Here is an 18,213-nt window from a genome sequence, read left to right on the forward strand (position 1 = left end):
CGCAGCATCGGAATGAAATTTAAAATTTTCTAACAGAAAAACTTACTTAGGTGGACTATAAAGTAAAATAAAAAACTTTATTACTTGAACAGAAATAATTGTACCGCAGACATTTTCCATAAAATTACTGAATCGAAATTAAAGGAAAGATGCTACCTCAATTTTAATACGATAGATACAAACAAACTCATATTTATAGGGTATACAAAAAAAAAAAAGATAACACTTCCGAAAACCTTTTGACACAAGTCTTAAACGAAGTGAAAGTTGATACAGATCAAAAGAAAAATGTATTTAGATAAAAGTCTATTTAGGTATACCCTTAAGACTGACTGCACACATATGTATGTATATTTGGCCAACTTTATGATACCCTTTATGGCCATTTTTATGTGTTCAGCGTATTAAAAAGAAGGAGAAAAGTCACACGTCTACATATATATGATATATATAGGATATATATATATATGCATTGATATAGATGTTTCAGTATTGGCCCTTTATTTTTTGTGGCCATTGTTGTTGTGCTCAATTGCCTTTAAATTATGCCGAGTGTTAAGTGGCGCACGTTAAAAAAACATTTAACGTTTTTATTTACGCTGCAAATGGGCGAAAATGCTGCCACAACTCGAGTGGGCAGCAGTCGACGGGGGCGGCAGAGGTCAGCAGAAGGCAGCGAAAGTGCTTTGTCCTGGCCATGGCATAGATACAATGAAGAATATACCAAAATACATACATATATATACATGATATGAGAAGCTATTGGCAATGTCGAAGAATGGCCAGAACAAAACGGAAATTAAAATAAAATATGACACACGGAATTTTATGTGCTCGACAGATAGTGGAAACTGTGTGCCGACGGAAAATGTAGTAATGAAAATAGAAAAACTTTTATTTACGAATTTAGCCACGACGAATATTAAACGAAGTTTTCTGACTATTTATTCCACAAGCTCTACCCAAAAAGAATGGAATAATTCGAATTGAATGAATCGAATACTAACTAACATATCTAATATGTAGAAGAAAATTGTATGGAAAAAATTTAAGTATATATACTTGAAATATTTATAATAATATACATATGTATATATGAAACATGTTCAGAGTAATGATAAATCGAGTTTTTAAATACTCAGGGCATATAAATACTTGTAAAAAAATATATATATATATTGACAAGTAAATCTTCCCTAGATCTTAAATTTTATACGGGACAACAATCTCACAACTTTATTTGTTTGCTCGATTTTCCTAATTGACTCAATTTAGATGAGCTCTACATTCTATCAAGCATTTCACAAATTATCTTAACTAAAAGTTGAATTGGAAATCTGATATGTCAAATTTAGCATCTTTTAGTCAAAACTGCAATTCAAAGATTACCCCTAGAGTCCATCCAAAGTTAATCTCTAGATTCCAGAGCGACATTCTTATTTTCTACAACGACATTCAGCCTCAGCTGAAATCATGAGAGTCTTCAATCTCGCCTGCCTAATTTGAGATAAAATTGTGAATTTATAAATTGTGCTTATGAACAAAATCTTTGTGAAATTGAGACTCCATACAATTCTATTTATATTCGGACACCTACTACGCACAACATTTCAGTTAAAATCCAAGTGAAAAGCAAAAAAAATCAAAAGGATATTGCCAGAATGTATCGAAATGTCTTAACGGTTCTATCCGCTCAGCTGCAGCAGCAGGTGAACCGGGCATTGAAGCGCTTCGTCAGCTGCACGGCTGCCCAGCTGCCGCGGCCATTGGCGCCCGGGCACGAGGAGGCAAGCGTTGTGAGGCAGGAGCCATATGTGGAGGAGGTGCGCCTGGTGCGCATATTCCTAGAATTTAAGCTATATAAACTGGAACTGGGACCCGATACGCTGGTCGCTCTAACCGCGCAGGAGGCAGCGCTCTATATGAAGCAGCTGCTGGCCATCCGGCGCCTGGAGGCGGCATCTGCGCAGCTGTACAAGGAGCGGTTGGTGCGCGGCTTCTGTCATCTGTCCACCGGACAGGAGGCGTGCGCAGTCGGCCTCTGCTCCGCTCTACGCAAGGAGGATAATCTGATAGCCGGCTATCGCATCCATGGACTGGCCTACTTGATGGGCGCCACGGCCAAGGGTGTGCTCAGCGAGCTCACTGGCAAGGCGAGCGGCTGTGCCCAGGGCAAGGGCGGCTCGATGCACATGTATGCGCCCAACTTCTACGGCGGCAACGGCATTGTGGGCGCCCAGGTGTCGCTGGGCGCCGGCATTGCCTTGGCCAATAAATATCGAGACACGGGTGGCGTCTGCTTCGCCTTGTATGGTGATGGGGCTGCGAATCAGGGCCAGATCTTCGAGTGCTTCAACATGGCGAAGCTGTGGAAGCTACCGATGGTCTTTGTCTGCGAGAACAACAACTACGGCATGGGCACAAGCGCCTGGCGATCCTCCAGCAACACTGACTATTACACCAGAGGCGACTTTTTGCCCGGCATCTGGGTGGATGGCCAGGATGTGCTGGCCGTGCGCAGTGCCACCCGCTTTGCCGTCCAGTATGCCCAGCAACGGGGGCCCTTGGTCATGGAGCTGTGCACCTATCGCTATGCGGGTCATTCCATGTCCGATCCCGGCACTAGCTATCGCACTCGTGAGGAGGTGAACCAGGTGCGCCAACGTCAGGATCCCATCAATCGGTTCCGCAAGGTCTGTCTCGACATGTCGCTGCTCACCGAAAAGCAACTGCGCATCATCGATCAGAGCGTGCGCGAGGAAATGGAGCAGGCGATCCAGGCGGCCCGGCACGATGAGGAGCTGCCGCTGTCGCATCTCGCCAATGATGTCTACTCGGGCAACTGTGCCGAGCTCAAGCTCCGCGGTGTACACGGCCACAACTTGGAGCATGCTCGCAGCAAAGCCACCAGCATGCATAACTAATCATGTTTTTCCTGTGAAACGGACAAACTATCTCTCTATAACAAAGCGTACCATGAATAAATTTCTTAACTTTATATACGTTAGATATTGCTAGCAAATACTAGCCGACTCCATTCATGTCACGGGGTGTTCAGAATATTATATTTTCATACGCATTTCTTGATGCTATTGCTCAAGTGAAATTTGCCATATATGCATTTCTTTTCATATTCAACTGTGGAGCACTTGCCATAACCTCCATTAGGACTCGTTTCTCTCTCTCTCTCTGTCCCTCTTCCTCTCTTCGTCTCTCTCTAAGTAATTTATGCTAAATGATCAACGGCAGATGCTTATGTCTACGTTTTATTTGCCAAGCAAAACGAAAACAATAATTTAGCGTGTAGAAGGCGCACAAACTGCTGAACAAGCACAAAAAGAGCAAAATAAATGTAGAGTGGGCATAGAAGGGGTAAACAGGAAGCGGAAGTACGCCCGCACACACACACGCACAGTGAGCGCACAAACTCATTTGCCTTTGCGCTCACGTTTTCTGCAAAATTTATGCCAAAAAGCAGCATGCAATACATTTTTTCTCGCTGCTTCTTTTGTTGCTCTTTTAGCAGCCGCCTAAAAGTATGCCACAGTTGCGGCAGCTTACGGTATGCTACACTTCTTGTAGGTTCCAGTTGCTTGTGCCAACCGCCGTTGGGCGGCGCTTTTCAAACAAAGATTACGAATTACAGCACTTCGCTGCTTGCATACGAGTGTGTGGGTCGGAATGTGTTTGCTTTTAATTTTTATGGATTTCATGTGGCGCAGCTTGCAATGTCTGTAGACATAAAATAAATAAATTTATTTTTAACTTAAGTTACCTAACCTCAAAGAATATGCCGGCTCCAATGCGTGTGTGTAATCCTGCTGTGCAGCTAAAAATTACGGCAGGCGCAAGCCGGAAATGAGATATTACACACGACTAAATGCATAACGTATCCGGCATCTGTAGCAAGCCGCCGGGCAACCGGAAGCACCTGGAATGCTGCTGAAGGCCCACCACCTCCCACAGCCAGCGACATTTCCACGCCAACGAGCAGAGAATCTGAATCAAATTTAGCCCGTTCCCATTAACGAATCCTTGATTTGTTTAAAAAAAACCGAATGCTTATATTTGGCCACGCCGCACAATATCCGAGACGTGCCATTTATCCAAGAATCGTAGCTAGCGTTTACAATAGTGTGTGTGTGGATTGTTGCTGTTGTGGTTGTTGTTGTTTATTCACATTGGCTGTGTATTTATAAGCAAGCCGCCTCTTTTAATCAATTTACTTCCTATTCTGGTTGTTGCGCGCCATGTCCTTGGGGAAGGAACGCACTGGCGGCGTACGAATGCGACGTGCCTCACGGGAACGATTGCGCACCACCTTGGAGTGGATAGCGCAAGAGACGCAGTAGTGGAGCTTCGCATAGAGTTTGGGCAGCACATAAGTGTCCCAGATGCTGGCCTCGCTGATATCGCGCACAGCGGCAGCCTCAACAATGTTGCGGATAACAAACTTCTTGATCGCCTTATCCTTGGGCACGCAACGGGCACAGTTGGTGCAGCGCACGGGCTTCACATGGCCGCGATTGTGCTTGTTGCGTCCTCCATTACGGCGCTTCTTCGTCATATCGGCAGCTGCATAATGTTCAATGGGCAGTCGTTAGCCATTGTGGCATACATTCACAGTTGGATGGCAAGCATATTTACCTTATTTAACAATTGAAAAATCCACGAAGTAAAATCCGCGTGTTCACGCCAGGCGACACTTGTGCGAAAAGGGAGTTGCCAGCTAGAAATTTTTCATTACCAGCAACTCTGGGTAAATAGCGTTGCCAGTGAATGAATGCCAGCGTTGCTTTTGAGATATCTTTTATAGTAATAGCGCAGCGTTCAGTCAGCTCAACTGTTGACTTACGAGGACAACTTTTTAAAAAACTGCTGAGAATTCCTTTATATAGGTAATTAACAAGTAGTAGGGCAAAGTATTGTTTAATTAAATTTGATATATATTTTAAATGCTGTATAATACTACTAATAGACTACTTAAAAATACATATTTTCGCAGTGGTAATTTTTTTAATGGCGCCAAGAGGTGAGTTTCGCACTTTCCCCACATGTTTATGTTTTGCTTTGCGGCATGTGCTCCAATTGGATGATCTTGCCGCTAAATTTGCTAGATAAAAGCGAATTAGAGCTACAACGTTGTTTGATACCCTACCAGGAGGATGGTGTGGTAACTATCAATGGCGCTTGGTGCAAATGTGTGCTTGAGGATGGCAGCTACACCGTTTGTCGTGTGGAGCAGCGCGCTGGAGCTGAAAGAAGTTGCTTTGTGGACGGTTTGGTGGCATCAGCAGGATTCGTAACCAACAAGCAACGTGTACGCTGCCTCGAGCCCCTAGCTTTGGCAACCAACGTGGAACGAGTGATCTGCACTGTTCATATTACCGAACAGCTACTGCGACGGCCGCAAATCTCTTTGGAGCAACTGCATCAGGATGTGGCCATCTTCATGCGCCACCTGAAGCTGATGAAAGGTTGTCATGTGCAACACGAACGACTGCTGAAACTGGGCATTGCCAGCATTGAGATTTGCGATGTACTGGGTCCAGATTTGGCATCCAACAGCTGCTTCGAGCTGACGACGCTGGAGATCTCGGACGTGCATCTGCCAGCGGCCACAACTTTGCCACGCATCAAACGCTTTCAGCCCCACGGTTTTGAGGCTCCTTTGCAGGCACTGGAACAGCTGCTGCAGAGTTCTCGACGAGCGCAATTTAAAGGATTGCCTCTAAATGCTCTCCTAGTCGGCGCCGTCGGCTCCGGGAAGAGCTGCCTGCTCGCCGAGTTTCTGCACCGACATAACTGCAATTGCTTCAATATAACCGCCTCCCAAGTTCTACGCTCACAGCCCGGCGAAACGGAAGCGGAGCTGCGCCGCATCTTCCACTCAGCTCACTCTTTTCAGCAGCTGTTACATCCGAAGCAGCCAATTGTCATATTGCTGGAGGATCTGGAGCTCTTGTGTCCGGCAACTAGCTCCTCTGATGCTCGGAACTCGGGCAATGCCGTGCGCATAACAGCGCAGCTCTACAAGCTCATCGACGAGCTGCCGCAGCGCAGTCGCGGCATTTTGTGCCTGGCCAGCAGCAGCGCGCCCAATGCAGTGCATCCGCATGCAAGGCGCGCCGGTCGCTTCGGTCATGAGATCTGCATCGACATGCCCACGGAGCTGCAACGTCGTCAACTGTTTGCGGGACTCTGGCAACAACAGCTCGAAGAGCAGCAGCAGCAGGAACAGGATTTGCAACTGCTTACTCCGGCACTGCTGGTCTATGTGGCACAGCAAACGCAAGGCTATGTCATAGCGGACCTAACACTTCTCCTACGCCAACTACAGCAAAGAATGCTTAACCTGTCGCCCACGCCAGCCGAGTTCGATCTATTACTAAGGAATTCCCTTTTGCAGCTCCAGCCGAGCGCTTCTCGAGCTACGGATGTGAGAGTGCTAAAACTCTCCACTGGCTTCGAGTCGATTGGCGGCATGGCTGCACTCAAGCGCACGCTGCAGGTCTCCGTCTTGGCTGCTCTGCGCCACAGCGAGGCGCATGCCCGCTTTGGCTTGAGCCTGCCGAAGGGCTTGCTGCTCTATGGTCCGCCTGGCTGCGCCAAGACGTCCATTGCCAAGTGCCTGGCCAAGGAGGCGAACATGACCTTCATAGCCAGCTCGGCGGCGGAGGTCTACTCTCCGTATGTGGGCTGTGCGGAGCGCTTCATTACGCAAATCTTCAACACGGCGCGCAAGAATGCGCCATGCCTCATATTTCTGGACGAGATCGACTCGCTTGTCGGCCGTCGCACAGTTGGAAATGGCTCAGGCGGCGGTGTCCAGCTGCGCATCCTCTCCACACTACTCACCGAAATGGACGGCATTGTGAGCGGGGACAATGTGCAGCACATTCTCGTGGTGGCCGCCACCAATCGCCCAGACATGCTGGATGATGCGCTACTGCGTCCCGGTCGCTTCGACAAACTCATCCATGTGCCGGCGCCGGACCTGACCTCACGTCTGGCCCTACTCCAGCTGCATGCCCAACGCATGCCCTTCCATGCCAACGTGCAGCTCGAGGAGATTGCCGCACGCACCGAGCGCTACTCTGGCGCGGATCTGTGCAACCTTTGCAATGAGGCAGCCATCGAGGCCTTCCAGCGAGACTTCAATGTCAGCCACATTGAGCTGCAGGACTTTGAAACGGTCTTGGCCCGGCAAAAGTCATCACTCGACCAGCGCCAGATCGAGAGCTATTATAAGTTTGCAGCGAGGCATTTATAAGATCCCGACTAGAATTTGTAAATAGATCAACTATTATTTAAGTGTGTGTGCTCATTCCCTAAGTGAAATGAGTATATTGGTTTCTTGTCCACTTAAATTTTGTAAATAGATCAATTATTATTTATGTTTTTATACTCATTCGTGCCTGCTTGGTGTCCGTCCGTCCGTCTGCTACTGAAGAAGAGACTAATTTCAGAATACATATTATATCATTTATGATAAATTTAGAGATCAATGATAATTTGAATAATAGAAACTATTTTGGCTTTGTCCATCTACGTCCAACTGTATATGATATATATATGATACGATATATGTATATGTGAATATGAAATGAAAATGAAAGTTACAGGATTTTTGTTGTTGCTTTTTTCATATATTTTAAACATTTACAATTGTTGCTGCTGGGCTTAGATCGTTTCTTTGTACACCGTTTCAACATTAGATTAGATGGGAAATGCATTGGAGGTCGGCTTGGATGCTGCTGCTGTTGCTCAGCCGCGCTCCTTGGACACGCTGCGTCTATGCTGGTGGCGTCTGGGTGATTCGCGTCGTTCCCGTTCTCTGCGTGAAGGTCGTGCATCACGATCGCGGTCCCGGTCCCTTTCGCGTTCGCGATCTCTCTGCCTATCTCTGTCACGTTCTCTCTCCTTATCGCGTCCTCGCTCACGCTCACGTTCTCCATCACGTGGTCTCTTGCCGCTGCGACTTTCCTCCTCGGCTCGCCTGCCGCGACGATCGCGCTCCCTTTCCCTTTCCCTGTCCCTATCCCTTTCTCGCTCACGCTCTCGCTCCCGTTCCTTGGTCGGCGATGTCTCTCGCCTGCTGTGGCCGTGTCCATTGTGCTGCTGTTGACGCGCTGGCGGCGAGCCGTCGGGTCCCTCCAGGTTGAAGCCATCGGAATCCGGCTGCTTACTCCGGGATGCGGATTTAGTTTGCTTTGATTTGCTATTGCTGCTGCTGTTGTTATCAGTGCGCGCAATCTTGGCCTGCGGCTCCTCGCTGCTGCTGTCGCTGCCGGAGGATGTGGCGTGAGAGGAGCTGCTGTCACTCTCGTCCTCACTGCCAGCGCTGCTCGAACTGGAGCTGCTCGTCTCTGCATGTTTGCGCTTGCGCTTTGCTTTCTTTTCAGCTGCCTTTTTCTTTTCCTTCTTCTTCTCCTTCTTCTTGGTCTTCTCTGACTTCTTTTTAGCTTTCTCCTTCTCCTTGTCCTTGGACTTTTTGGCCTTGCTTTGCTTTTTCGAATTCTTCTTTTCTTTTTTCTTAACACTCTTCTCCTTGTGCTTGCGCTTGCGCGTCTGCTCACTGGACTCGGAACTGGAGCTGGACTCGCTGTCGCTGTCCTCGTCGCTGGTGTCGTCGTCCTCGCTACTGGAGGAGTTGCTGCTGTCGTCACTGCTGCTGGTGGAGGAGGAGTCGGAGGAGGACGAGCTGGCAGCTGGACCCGCTTTGCCAGTGGCATTTGGATCCTTGAACGGATTACCGCTGGCCAGCAGCTCGGCATTAATGGCCGGCACTGTCTTGGGCGCGTTCTTCAGGAATCGACGCAAATCATCTGTCAAGCCGCCCAAGCCGATAGAGGTGAAGAAATTGATGGAGAAACGCGTATTACGCGGATTATCCTTGGGAAACAGACCCGCCAAACTGTCCAGCAGCACTTCTTCCTTGAGCTTCGCATTCAGCTTGCCCAGGCCCATATATTCGGCCAGTTCCTGGAACAAGATCTTGATGAAAATGCGACTCGACGAGGTCGTATCATCCTCGTTCAACTGTATGCACTCCAGCACATCCCAGCTGATGGCATCCGTGAAGAGCAGATGGGCAAAGAATTTGCTAACGTTGCGCAGACGATTCGTGTCCAGGCGATGGGTCGTCTGATAGGTGTCCTTGAAGATCTCCTCGAAGGGCGGTATATAGATCTTATTGATGCTGCAAAAGCGCTGTGCCAGCAGCCCATAGAACTTCTCATAGGTGCGCTGCTCGGCACAGCAGTCGAGGAACATGTGACACAGCTCCACCTCCTGGCCGGGCTTCAGCTGCATCTTCATCAGCTTGTGCGCGCACTCCTCATAGTCCAAACTGGAATTGATGGTCAGGTAGATGGTACGTCGCAATGCGATCAGATTCGTTTCGGTATTGTCAATAATATCGCCAGCGTCAGCCTTCTTGCCATCTGCATCGTTGCCAGAGCCAGATTCGCCATCCGAATCACTGTCCGAATCCGAACCAGAGCCGGAGGAGCTAGATCCCGAGCCACTGGCATCGCTGCCTAATATCTCGCAACTCAGCGCCTTGTACTTCTCCTCGTTCTCTGCATACTTCTCGTCGAACTTAAAGACGTCTGCAAAACAGAATTGAAAGATTAGTGAATTCCTGGAGAAGAGTTTCCATTGTTCACTCACTCAGTATATCTTCTGTTTCGGTGGCCTCGTCCAGCATCATCAGGTGCGTGAATTGATCATCCTCCTCCACGAGCTCCAGGTCATCCACAATAGCCGGGTGATCCTTGAAGCCATCCTTGCGCACCTGGAAGAGCACCTCAATCATGTACTGCACACGTCTGTCCAGCTTGCCCTCATGCAGAATGTTGCGCAGCATCTCGAAGATGGCGCCAATGCCCTTAGAGGAGACCTCCGTCAGTTTCATGCCGCATTCCTTCAGAAAGGCAATGGCCACTTCAACGGAATCATCGGTGGGCATCTCCACCAGCAGCGTCAACATCTCCAGCGCCAAAATCTCATGCGCAACCCGTTGATTAACCAGGTGAGCAATAAAACGCGTGGCAGACATGCAAACCAGTTTGTCATTGCGACGAAAGGCGCGCCGGAACTGGATAACCAAACGCTTCAGTAGTAGCTCACCAATATTTGGGAACTTGGAGTTGATGATGGCCACCAGTGCCGCATAGACATGTGTGAAGGTGGGCGACGCCGCCTGCGCCTGAATGATGCTACGGCAGAGCAGGCCACGACCTCGCACAATATTCTCACGCAAGAGTTCCCGAGTTATGATTGCGATATTCGTGACGTTGACCTTGTTGATGTAGCCATGGATGGACTTCTTGAGGGCCTCCCAGGCGATGCGCTGATACGCCGCGGAAGCCTTGTCCGTGATCTCGGCCTGCATGAGGCGCAGCTTGGCCGGCGGTATGTAGGCGCCGCCAGTGCGCGAGGTCAGTAAATCGACGGTGCGACGCTGTCGCTCGCTAATCTTGGCCGCTGGCTCACTGACGGTGGCATTGTCCGCATTCTCGGCTGGCGGCGTGCTGGGTTTAGCAGCCGCAGAGGACGGCTCATCGCTGCGCCGATGACGCTTCTCACGCTCACGAGCACGCTCCTCGTCGCGCTTGTCCCGCTCCTCGTGACGCTTCTGACGCTCAGCGCGCCTACGCTCTATGGATGTGGAGCGGCGTCGCACTGGACTCATGCTCCGACTGCGCGGACTGCGTGTGCGCGTGCGTCGGCGTCGCTGGCGACGGGATGGACTCGTGCTGTGGCTACGACTGCGACTGTGCGATACTGGTCGTCGTCGGCGTCGCTGCTGCTTCTCCTCCTCCTCGTCGAAGGATCGACTGCGAGTCCGTCTCCGCACATGGCTGGCTATTTGCGGTGGTTGTCTGGTCGGCGGCACCTGGCTAATGATTGATTTCAGCTGCGGCTCCTGCTCCTTGGTCACGTTGTTGCTCGCATCGGCAACTGCTGTATCCTCCACGGGCTGAACATCATCCTCTTTCTGCAAAGTTTATATCATATTAATATAAAACAAATTAAAGATTGGGCATAAATTAATCCTTAAATTTATATCTTACATCGGTAATTTCTCCCTCCTCCACGTTACTATGTGTAGGACTAGAAGCAGCGGCCTTCTCGCTCGTTCCATTCCCATTGCTGGTTACAGCTGGCAATTCCTTCTCCTCCAGCTGCTGTTGCTTATTGTGCTCCTGCTCCTGTTCTTGCTCCTTCTCAGGCTGTTCACTTGATAACTTGACTTGTTGCTGTTCCTCAACTGCATCTCTTGTTGTCTCTTTTATTTCTACCTCTGCGGGACTCTCAGGCTTAGGTGCATTTTCTTGTTCTTTCCGCTCAGACGTGTCAGCAATGCTTGTTTTATTTTTGTCAACAAACTGTTCTGCTTCTTCTTCCCTATCACTTGTCGACTTCACTTTTTCCTTAACATCCTTAACATTATCCTTGTCTTTGCCTGTCGTTCGCTTGTTTGCTTGTCCCACGTCTTCCTCTTCTTCTTCATGTTCACTTGGCCGCTTGATGCTGCTGCTGCCAGCGTTGCTGTCTTCGCCGCTGCTGCTGCTGCCTTTGCTAGCGCTGCCGGTGCTGCTGGTGGAGCCACTGCTGCTGCTGCTGCTACTGCTATGACTGGAGCTATCGCTCGCGTTACTTTCGGCATCACTGTTCGGCATCTTTTATGCCGAATGTATAATTCTAACGCGTAACTTGTCGAAACTGAGTGTTGAAAATTTTTATAGCTAAACGTTGGCAAACGCGGCCGCTTGGTCAGCGGTTGCGATAATATAATGTATGGCAACCCTTAAGTGCCGATATGTTTTTTATAAATATTTATCGATATGTCAAAGTCATTGTGGCGGCTGCTCGATACATTTGCCGCCAAGCAAAATTTGAAAAATTATATACAATTACGTTTATAAAGCAGTCGTTGAAAAAATAGCTAGCCATTTTATACAAAATACAAAGGAGAAAAAATGTGTAGCTTCAGTTTATATTTTGATTAAGTCGAGGGTAGATCATTTAACGAGCTCTTCGCACATTTACAAATATAACTTTTATTCACAAAACGGTGTTATAATACACCTCACTCACAACTGAATACTTTTTTTTTTAACTTTTCGGATACCATAAAAATAAAATTTTTTATATCAAGTAAATTTTTGTCTTCGGAGGCAATCGAATGGTAAGCGGTACGAACTGTTGCTCTCTACTACATTTTCCATAGTCATTTCCGTAGACATGGCATTGAATCGTCGTCTGGTCAATGTAATTTCGACAAATAATACGAAAACGACTTGGTCCCGTCAGTCGATCCTGAGCTGGTGCAATCAAGTCCTAAGCACCGATATTCAAAAGATCGATGATCTGTGCACTGGGGCAGCCTATTGCTGCCTCATGGACATTCTGATGCCAGACTGTATTAACCTGAGCAAAGTGAAATTTAAGTGCTACCTAGAGAACCACTACATCCACAATTTAGCCCTGTTGCAACAGTGCTTCAACAAACTAAAGATCAACAAGAGTATTCCAATCCATAAGCTGGTCAGGGGCAAATTCCAGGACAATTACGAGTTCGCTGTATGGTTCCGTTTGTTCTTTGAGGCCAACTTCCATAAATTGCCTGAGGGCTACGATGCCATGGTCAGGCGCAACTATCAGACATTCACCAAGGACCTGAAGTCCTCCATGCAGAAGGTCCAGCGTGCTGACACGACCGTCGCCATCACACCAAAGGGGGCTCGCGAACGCGGCCACTCCCGTGATCCGAACATGACGGAGCAGACGGTCCGTGTGGCGCCCATAACGGGTATAGCCAGAGCCCGAGCCATTGGCGGGCAATCGACAAACTTGAATCGAGGTTAAAATATAGTTGAAGCCATTTTCGAGTTGTGATGGGACTTATACATATGTGGCCCAAATTAAAAATCTCGAATGCATTGCAACAAAAACATAAATATAGCTCTATATATTCTGCTTACACTCCTCTCGTAGGTCAATATACATACTAAATTAGGATTATGCTAAGAAAATGGATCCGATTTCTATGTGCCATCTAAACACGCTCTGGCCTTGTGGGCGCTGTTTCTGGCCGCTTGGGCGTCACATCGTCATCGCTGCTGCTGCTCGAGGAGCTGGAATCCTCCGCCTTGGCACGCTTCTCGGGCACTGTATAGGGAAACTGTTGAGATTTCTCCTCGACGGCCTGCTTGAGGCGCAGTAGCGCCGTGCGATTGATATTCTCGAGAGAGACATCCTTGATGGCGTTGGCTAGCACCTCCAGTGCCTTGTCCGTATTGCCCTTGGTAGTCTGTATGTCTATCAAACAGGAGTACGCATTGCCAATGGCGCCTTCGCTGATCTTGCTGCCGCGCAGCTGTGAGATCACCGTGGAGGCCAGCTTCTCGTCCTGCTGCTCGCGCGCTGTTTGCAGCACACGCTGGAACATCAGACGCGGTGCACTCGATAAATGCTTATCCCAGATCTGCTTGGAGGCCACCTCCTGGCCGTTCGATATCAGATGCATCCACAGCACGTTCATCGGGCCGAGCTGATTGTGGGCGGCGTATTTCTCAGCCAAAGTCTCGTCTGGCATAGAATTACAGATTATTGACAGTTTATAGCAAGGATGAAGGATCTACTTACATTGAGCAATCAGTTCGGGATGTTTGTCCAAGATGCCGACGGCGCCGCCACGTGGGAACTTCTCGGCCAATTTGCCCGCCTCCTCCGACGACTTGACCGCTTCGATCTCTGTGCTCAGCTGCTTAAGTAACTGTTCCGCCTTTCCAGCCACAATGTAGGCGTGGCAATAGCGATTGTCAAAGGAAACGAGACGCTTCTGCTCATCATTGAGCTGCTGGCGAATGCGCTGCATCACCTCCAGATCACCCGAGGCAGCAATTTTGTTCAGATAGAATTTAAAGATCTTTGGCTGTGGATGCTGCTTCTCAGCGAGCAGCTCCTCCACGTATTTGGTGGCCTCGCTTAAGCGATCGGCACGCACCAGCAGCTCAATTAGTCGCGATGTATCCAGCACACTGAACTTATCCCCGCTGAGGACGCGCTCCTTGAACGAAATTGCGGCATCCGGATCGTTGGCCTGGATGGCACGACGGAAACCGGCAATGTTGGAAATGGGCTTGGCTGCGGGCACAGCCTTAGCTTTAGGTTCCACCTTGGGCTCTGGAGGGGATTGCACCACCTGCTCACCCACCTTAGCTTCTGTATTGGTTGGCTTGTTCCGTTTGCTCTTCGGCTGCTGCGTTTCGGGCACCACGAAGGGCACGTCAATATTCTTGCGCTTGAGCAGCTCCGCCAGCTTGAGCAGGAATGCATCGGTGGGCGTGACCCCTTCCTCTTGCATTTTGGTCCACAGTCCGAGCGCCTTCTCAGTCTCGTCCGCCTTGTCGTAGCTGAGCAGCAGCGTGTAATAGATCTTATTTCGATCGATGTGACCCAGATCCTTGGTCGCCTCAATGAGGCCCTCCAGCGGCTGCAACATGCCCTCGTTCTTGTACCGGTCGCAGGCGTTGCTGATGCGCTGTGGCCGGGTGCGCAGTCCCGGTGTCTCCAAAATCTTTCTCGCCTGACGGACGCGTCCGCACTCGACGAAGGAGAACACCAGATCGTACAGGCTGTTCACCTCGCCGTGTATGCTCGTGCTCAAATCCGTGAGACGTTGCAAATTGGCCGCATCCTCCTTCTGGATGAGCCGGCAGGCCAGCTCGTTCTTCCAGGGCGTCGCCTTGTACTGCTGACAGATCTGTTCGAAGGCATCGATGGCCTTGGGTATATCGTCGCGCGACAAATGCACCTTGATCAACGGCCCCAGCAGCACATTCGTGGGCACCACATAGTTGCCCGCAACGAGGGCATCGAAGACCACCTTCAGCCGCTCCGCATTGCCCGTCTCAGCGATGCTGTTGAGGATGCGCCACACTGTGCTCACATAGTTGAAGCTGCCCTCGCCGGCCTCAGCGGCGGCCTCCTTTTGGTTCTCCTTGAGCAGCTGCAGCGCCTCATCCACACGCTCCTCCTGCAGCAGCAAATCCGCCAGCCGCACGGTCTTAAAGTTGTCCAGCTTGAAATTGGCGTCCGCCGTGCGCAGCTTGTTGTACTGCGCCAGGGCGTCCGAGGTGCGCTTGTGGTGCGTATACAGATCGACGAGCTGGGCATAGATGCCGATTGGGATCTGGAATGTGTCATTCTTGAGCCGCTCGATCACCTGCAACGTCTTCTCCAGGTTTTGCGAACGGAAGCAGGCGTTCAGCAGCTGGCGCTTAATGTTGTTCGAGTTCTCGCCCTTCGCTTCGACATTCTTGATGAAGCGTTCCAGTTCTAGAAACATTTAGTAGATAGATAATATAATCAATCTATTTTAAATATGAATCGCTGCCACTCACCGTCAATGGTTAATGTATCCAGGGGACGCTTTCCACTGTTGGGCAATGGAATCGGTTCCAATTCGCCCGAGGTAAGCTTGCCCAGCTGCTCGGCAATCTTGGGTGTCATCTCAGAGCCGAGCAGCTCGGACAGCGCCGTCGCTTTAGCACTGCTCAGGGACAGACCCTGATTGACCAAGCCCTGTAATATCTTCTCCACAGTAGGCACACGCTCACGTCGGAAGTAGATTGCCGCATCATAGACAATTTGGCCCACCACATCGGGTGTCTGTCGTTCAGGAGTGGCTGGTGCTTCGACATCAGTGGCTGCGTCTGCTGCATCCTCGGTGGCCTCTTTGCCGGCCCGTAGCTGCAATCCCTCGTACACCTGACGCACGCAACGTATGAAGGAGGCAAAATCATTCGTGTGGGCCAGCGCCAGGATGAGCGGCTGACGGAAGATCAGAGGCATATAGTAGGCACGATTCTGTTCCATAATCTTGGCAGCATCCGCTATCTGATGGGTGGTCAGAGCCGCATAGACAGCGGACGAAACAGCTGTGGAATTGGGCACACCCGCATCCCGGAGCACGGTGACCACACGATCCCAGTTCTTCTCCTTCAGATTGGGTATGATATAGTCGCGCACCGTTTCGGAATTGGGATTCAATGCGAAATCCTGCTGCATGCGACGCACTACGTCCAGCACCTGGTTGGAGTCCACGGAGCAAAACAATGGCCAGAAATAATGCTGACGTATGGGCAGACCCAGATTCTTCATCTCGTGCAGCAGGGGAAGTGCATTGTTCATCACGCCATTCGTCAGACCCGCCTCAGTGGCAATGGTCAACGCCTTGGGATTCAAGCCCTCCGACTGGAGAGTGCGACAAATGCTCAGGATCTTCTCGACAGGTCGATTGGCTTTGACCAGCTGGCGTATGAAGAAAGCGCCCACATCAACCAGTTCGCCGTTGACGCGTGAGTTGCGCGGCATCAGTCGTAGCAGCTTCAGAGCCACATCCTCCTGGCCCTTGTTGACCAGACGCAATATAATGTTGACCGCATCCTGGTTGAAGCCGGGGGATATGCGCAGCTTTGACAACACTGCGTCCACATGCTCGCCATTTCCATGCACGGCCAGCGTGTAGGCAATATCCAACAGATCCTTGTCCAGCAGGATGATCTCCTTTGGCTCGCACTCGGCGAGCGTCGATTGCAGTGCTTCGATATCGCCATGGCGCGCGAAGGCGCACAGGAGCGTAGTATAGGTGTCGGCAGTGGGCTCCAGCCCAGCCTGCTTCATCACACCCAGGATGCCCTTAGCGGACTCCAGATCGTTGGCCTAACAAACAATATATATTGAGAGGATTCAGTTGAGATTAGCAAATAGAAGTGGTAGGGATGGACCCACCTGTGAATGTCCCAGTATGAGGGAGTTGAAGACATTTTCGTTCACGGGCAAATTCTTGCCGCGCATATACTCCAGGATGCGTGTGGCTCCCTCGATGTCGCCCTGCTGGCAATAGCGAGCGATCAGGCGCTGATAGGTCACACGGTTGGGTTCGATGCCCTTGGCCTCGATTTCGGCCAGGAAGTCGGTGGGCGCGAACTGATGCTCGTTCTCCAGATAGACGCGCAGAAGGGCATTATAGTGCGATATATCCATTGGTACATTCAAGGCATTCAGAGTTTTCCAGATCTCCTGGACCAAAGCAGTGCGCACTTCAGGCAGCTCCTCGGGCACCAGATTGCCACAGCAGCGTATGACCAGCAGCGACTGTGAGCTGGTCGCTGTGCGATGTGTGCGTATCTCATCCAACACTTCCTCCAAATCCCTTCTGGATATGCGGCCCATGCGACGCGCATCTTGATCCAGGCGACGAATTTGTCGATCTAAGGTTACCTCCGCCTTGCTGGCGGCAGCATTGCTAGCAAAACCACTAGTAAATAAAAGAGAAATAATAAATATTTATGTCAGTTTTTTTAGCATCTACTCTTTGAGGTTATGTAAATGTGGGCAAACATTTAATACAATTTTCTCAAAGAAATCGAAAGACAATTACACTTTACTGAATGGTCATATTGGGTATTCATAATACTGCAACAAGTGATGTAATTTTTCAGCATCGTGTTGCACAAATAGCCGTATGCATTGCGTAATGCCGGGCAGAAACTTCGAAACTTACTTCTGGAATTGTCCGCACATGCAGGGCGCTGATTGAAGGAGATTGTTGCTCTCGCAGTCGCGCACCGAGTTGACCACCACATTCCGCGTGAAGCCTGCAAAGTAACGCAACAGTTTGCCCGTGCGTAGTATGGATGCCATTATAAACTATTTATGTATTTCAGCAATTAAAAACACAATTCTAGAAACAGTTGCAAAGCAGCGCGCACACCAGTAATGTAGCAGTGAGACCGTCGTACTGAAATGTTGAAAACACCAAAGGTGGAAGATGCGCACATTGGACGCAGAAATGAGCCAACAGATAAGCTTTACTGTTGACTAACAGAATACTGTTAAAATGAACAAAATATTTGAAATAAATTCGTTATATTAACTAGATAAAAATATTATTTCTATATAGTTTATTATACAAACCGCTATTTTGTTTTGATATATGTATATTTCATTTGCATATCTTATAAGTTAAGTGTTTTATTACTTTTAGTTGCACTTAATCTACTTTAATATAATAAACTAATATACAATAATACATATTAAAAAATTATTCATTTTCAATCATTTGTTTTTCTCTTATTTATTTGTTTATTTTCAAGCAAAGCTTTAAAGGGGCACTCTGTAAGAATTCCAAAG

At 49.2% G+C, this 18,213-nt stretch overlaps 6 protein-coding genes across 6 annotated transcripts; 3 read left to right on the forward strand and 3 right to left on the reverse strand.

Annotated features, from left to right (window-relative positions):
* Positions 1 to 1,227: 1,227 nt before the first annotated feature.
* On the forward strand, positions 1,228 to 2,998 carry LOC108611388 (pyruvate dehydrogenase E1 component subunit alpha, mitochondrial-like). Its single transcript, XM_018003981.2, has one exon. It carries the CDS (start codon positions 1,662 to 1,664, stop codon positions 2,922 to 2,924), a length of 1,263 nt encoding a protein of 420 aa, XP_017859470.1. The 5' UTR covers positions 1,228 to 1,661; the 3' UTR covers positions 2,925 to 2,998.
* Positions 2,999 to 4,039: 1,041 nt separating this feature from the next.
* RpS26 (ribosomal protein S26) lies at positions 4,040 to 4,808 on the reverse strand. The gene is made up of 2 exons (XM_089465620.1): positions 4,648 to 4,808; positions 4,040 to 4,575 (listed from the first exon to the last, which is right to left on the reverse strand). The coding sequence occupies exon 2, from the start codon at positions 4,565 to 4,567 to the stop codon at positions 4,223 to 4,225; it is 345 nt and encodes a 114-aa protein (XP_089321746.1). The 5' UTR covers positions 4,568 to 4,575; positions 4,648 to 4,808; the 3' UTR covers positions 4,040 to 4,222.
* A 199-nt stretch (positions 4,809 to 5,007) lies between these two features.
* Positions 5,008 to 7,407, forward strand: LOC108611387 (uncharacterized). Its single transcript, XM_018003980.2, has one exon. The coding sequence runs from the start codon at positions 5,078 to 5,080 to the stop codon at positions 7,271 to 7,273; it is 2,196 nt and encodes a 731-aa protein (XP_017859469.1). The 5' UTR covers positions 5,008 to 5,077; the 3' UTR covers positions 7,274 to 7,407.
* Positions 7,408 to 7,627: 220 nt separating this feature from the next.
* Positions 7,628 to 11,897, reverse strand: ncm (pre-mRNA-splicing factor nucampholin). Its single transcript, XM_018003978.2, has 3 exons — positions 11,082 to 11,897; positions 9,676 to 11,005; positions 7,628 to 9,614 (listed from the first exon to the last, which is right to left on the reverse strand). The coding sequence occupies exons 1-3, from the start codon at positions 11,688 to 11,690 to the stop codon at positions 7,768 to 7,770; spliced, it is 3,786 nt and encodes a 1,261-aa protein (XP_017859467.1). The 5' UTR covers positions 11,691 to 11,897; the 3' UTR covers positions 7,628 to 7,767.
* Positions 11,898 to 11,935: 38 nt separating this feature from the next.
* On the forward strand, positions 11,936 to 12,971 carry LOC108609477 (microtubule-associated protein RP/EB family member 2-like). The gene is made up of 2 exons (XM_018001197.2): positions 11,936 to 12,199; positions 12,254 to 12,971. The coding sequence occupies exon 2, from the start codon at positions 12,256 to 12,258 to the stop codon at positions 12,877 to 12,879; it is 624 nt and encodes a 207-aa protein (XP_017856686.1). The 5' UTR covers positions 11,936 to 12,199; positions 12,254 to 12,255; the 3' UTR covers positions 12,880 to 12,971.
* bsf (bicoid stability factor) lies at positions 12,950 to 17,843 on the reverse strand. The gene is made up of 5 exons (XM_018003976.2): positions 17,585 to 17,843; positions 16,810 to 17,338; positions 15,420 to 16,740; positions 13,660 to 15,354; positions 12,950 to 13,602 (listed from the first exon to the last, which is right to left on the reverse strand). Exons 1-5 carry the CDS (start codon positions 17,722 to 17,724, stop codon positions 13,070 to 13,072), a joined length of 4,218 nt encoding a protein of 1,405 aa, XP_017859465.1. The 5' UTR covers positions 17,725 to 17,843; the 3' UTR covers positions 12,950 to 13,069.
* Between the last annotated feature and the right edge of the window lie 370 nt (positions 17,844 to 18,213).

This window comes from Drosophila arizonae, chromosome 3 (assembly GCF_054131065.1).
Source record: "Drosophila arizonae isolate 15081-1271.41 chromosome 3, UAZ_ARI_1.0, whole genome shotgun sequence".
NCBI lineage: Eukaryota > Metazoa > Arthropoda > Insecta > Diptera > Drosophilidae > Drosophila > Drosophila arizonae.

Excerpts from the sequence above, each read along its gene's own strand:
- bsf (XM_018003976.2), bottom strand. The coding sequence starts at position 17,724 with ATGGCATCCATACTACGCACGGGCAAACTGTTGCGTTACTTTGCAGGC. Across the intron at positions 17,339-17,584 it reads ATGTGCGGACAATTCCAGAA|TGGTTTTGCTAGCAATGCTG; the intron begins GTAAGTTTCGAA and ends TTTATTTACTAG. Across the intron at positions 15,355-15,419 it reads GGATACATTAACCATTGACG|AACTGGAACGCTTCATCAAG; the intron begins GTGAGTGGCAGC and ends AAATGTTTCTAG.
- RpS26 (XM_089465620.1), bottom strand. The coding sequence starts at position 4,567 with ATGACGAAGAAGCGCCGTAATGGAGGACGCAACAAGCACAATCGCGGC.
- LOC108611388 (XM_018003981.2), top strand. The coding sequence starts at position 1,662 with ATGTATCGAAATGTCTTAACGGTTCTATCCGCTCAGCTGCAGCAGCAG.
- ncm (XM_018003978.2), bottom strand. The coding sequence starts at position 11,690 with ATGCCGAACAGTGATGCCGAAAGTAACGCGAGCGATAGCTCCAGTCAT. Across the intron at positions 11,006-11,081 it reads AGGAGGGAGAAATTACCGAT|AAAGAGGATGATGTTCAGCC; the intron begins GTAAGATATAAA and ends TAAACTTTGCAG. Across the intron at positions 9,615-9,675 it reads CGAAACAGAAGATATACTGA|ACGTCTTTAAGTTCGACGAG; the intron begins GTGAGTGAACAA and ends TCTGTTTTGCAG.
- LOC108611387 (XM_018003980.2), top strand. The coding sequence starts at position 5,078 with ATGTGCTCCAATTGGATGATCTTGCCGCTAAATTTGCTAGATAAAAGC.
- LOC108609477 (XM_018001197.2), top strand. The coding sequence starts at position 12,256 with ATGGCATTGAATCGTCGTCTGGTCAATGTAATTTCGACAAATAATACG.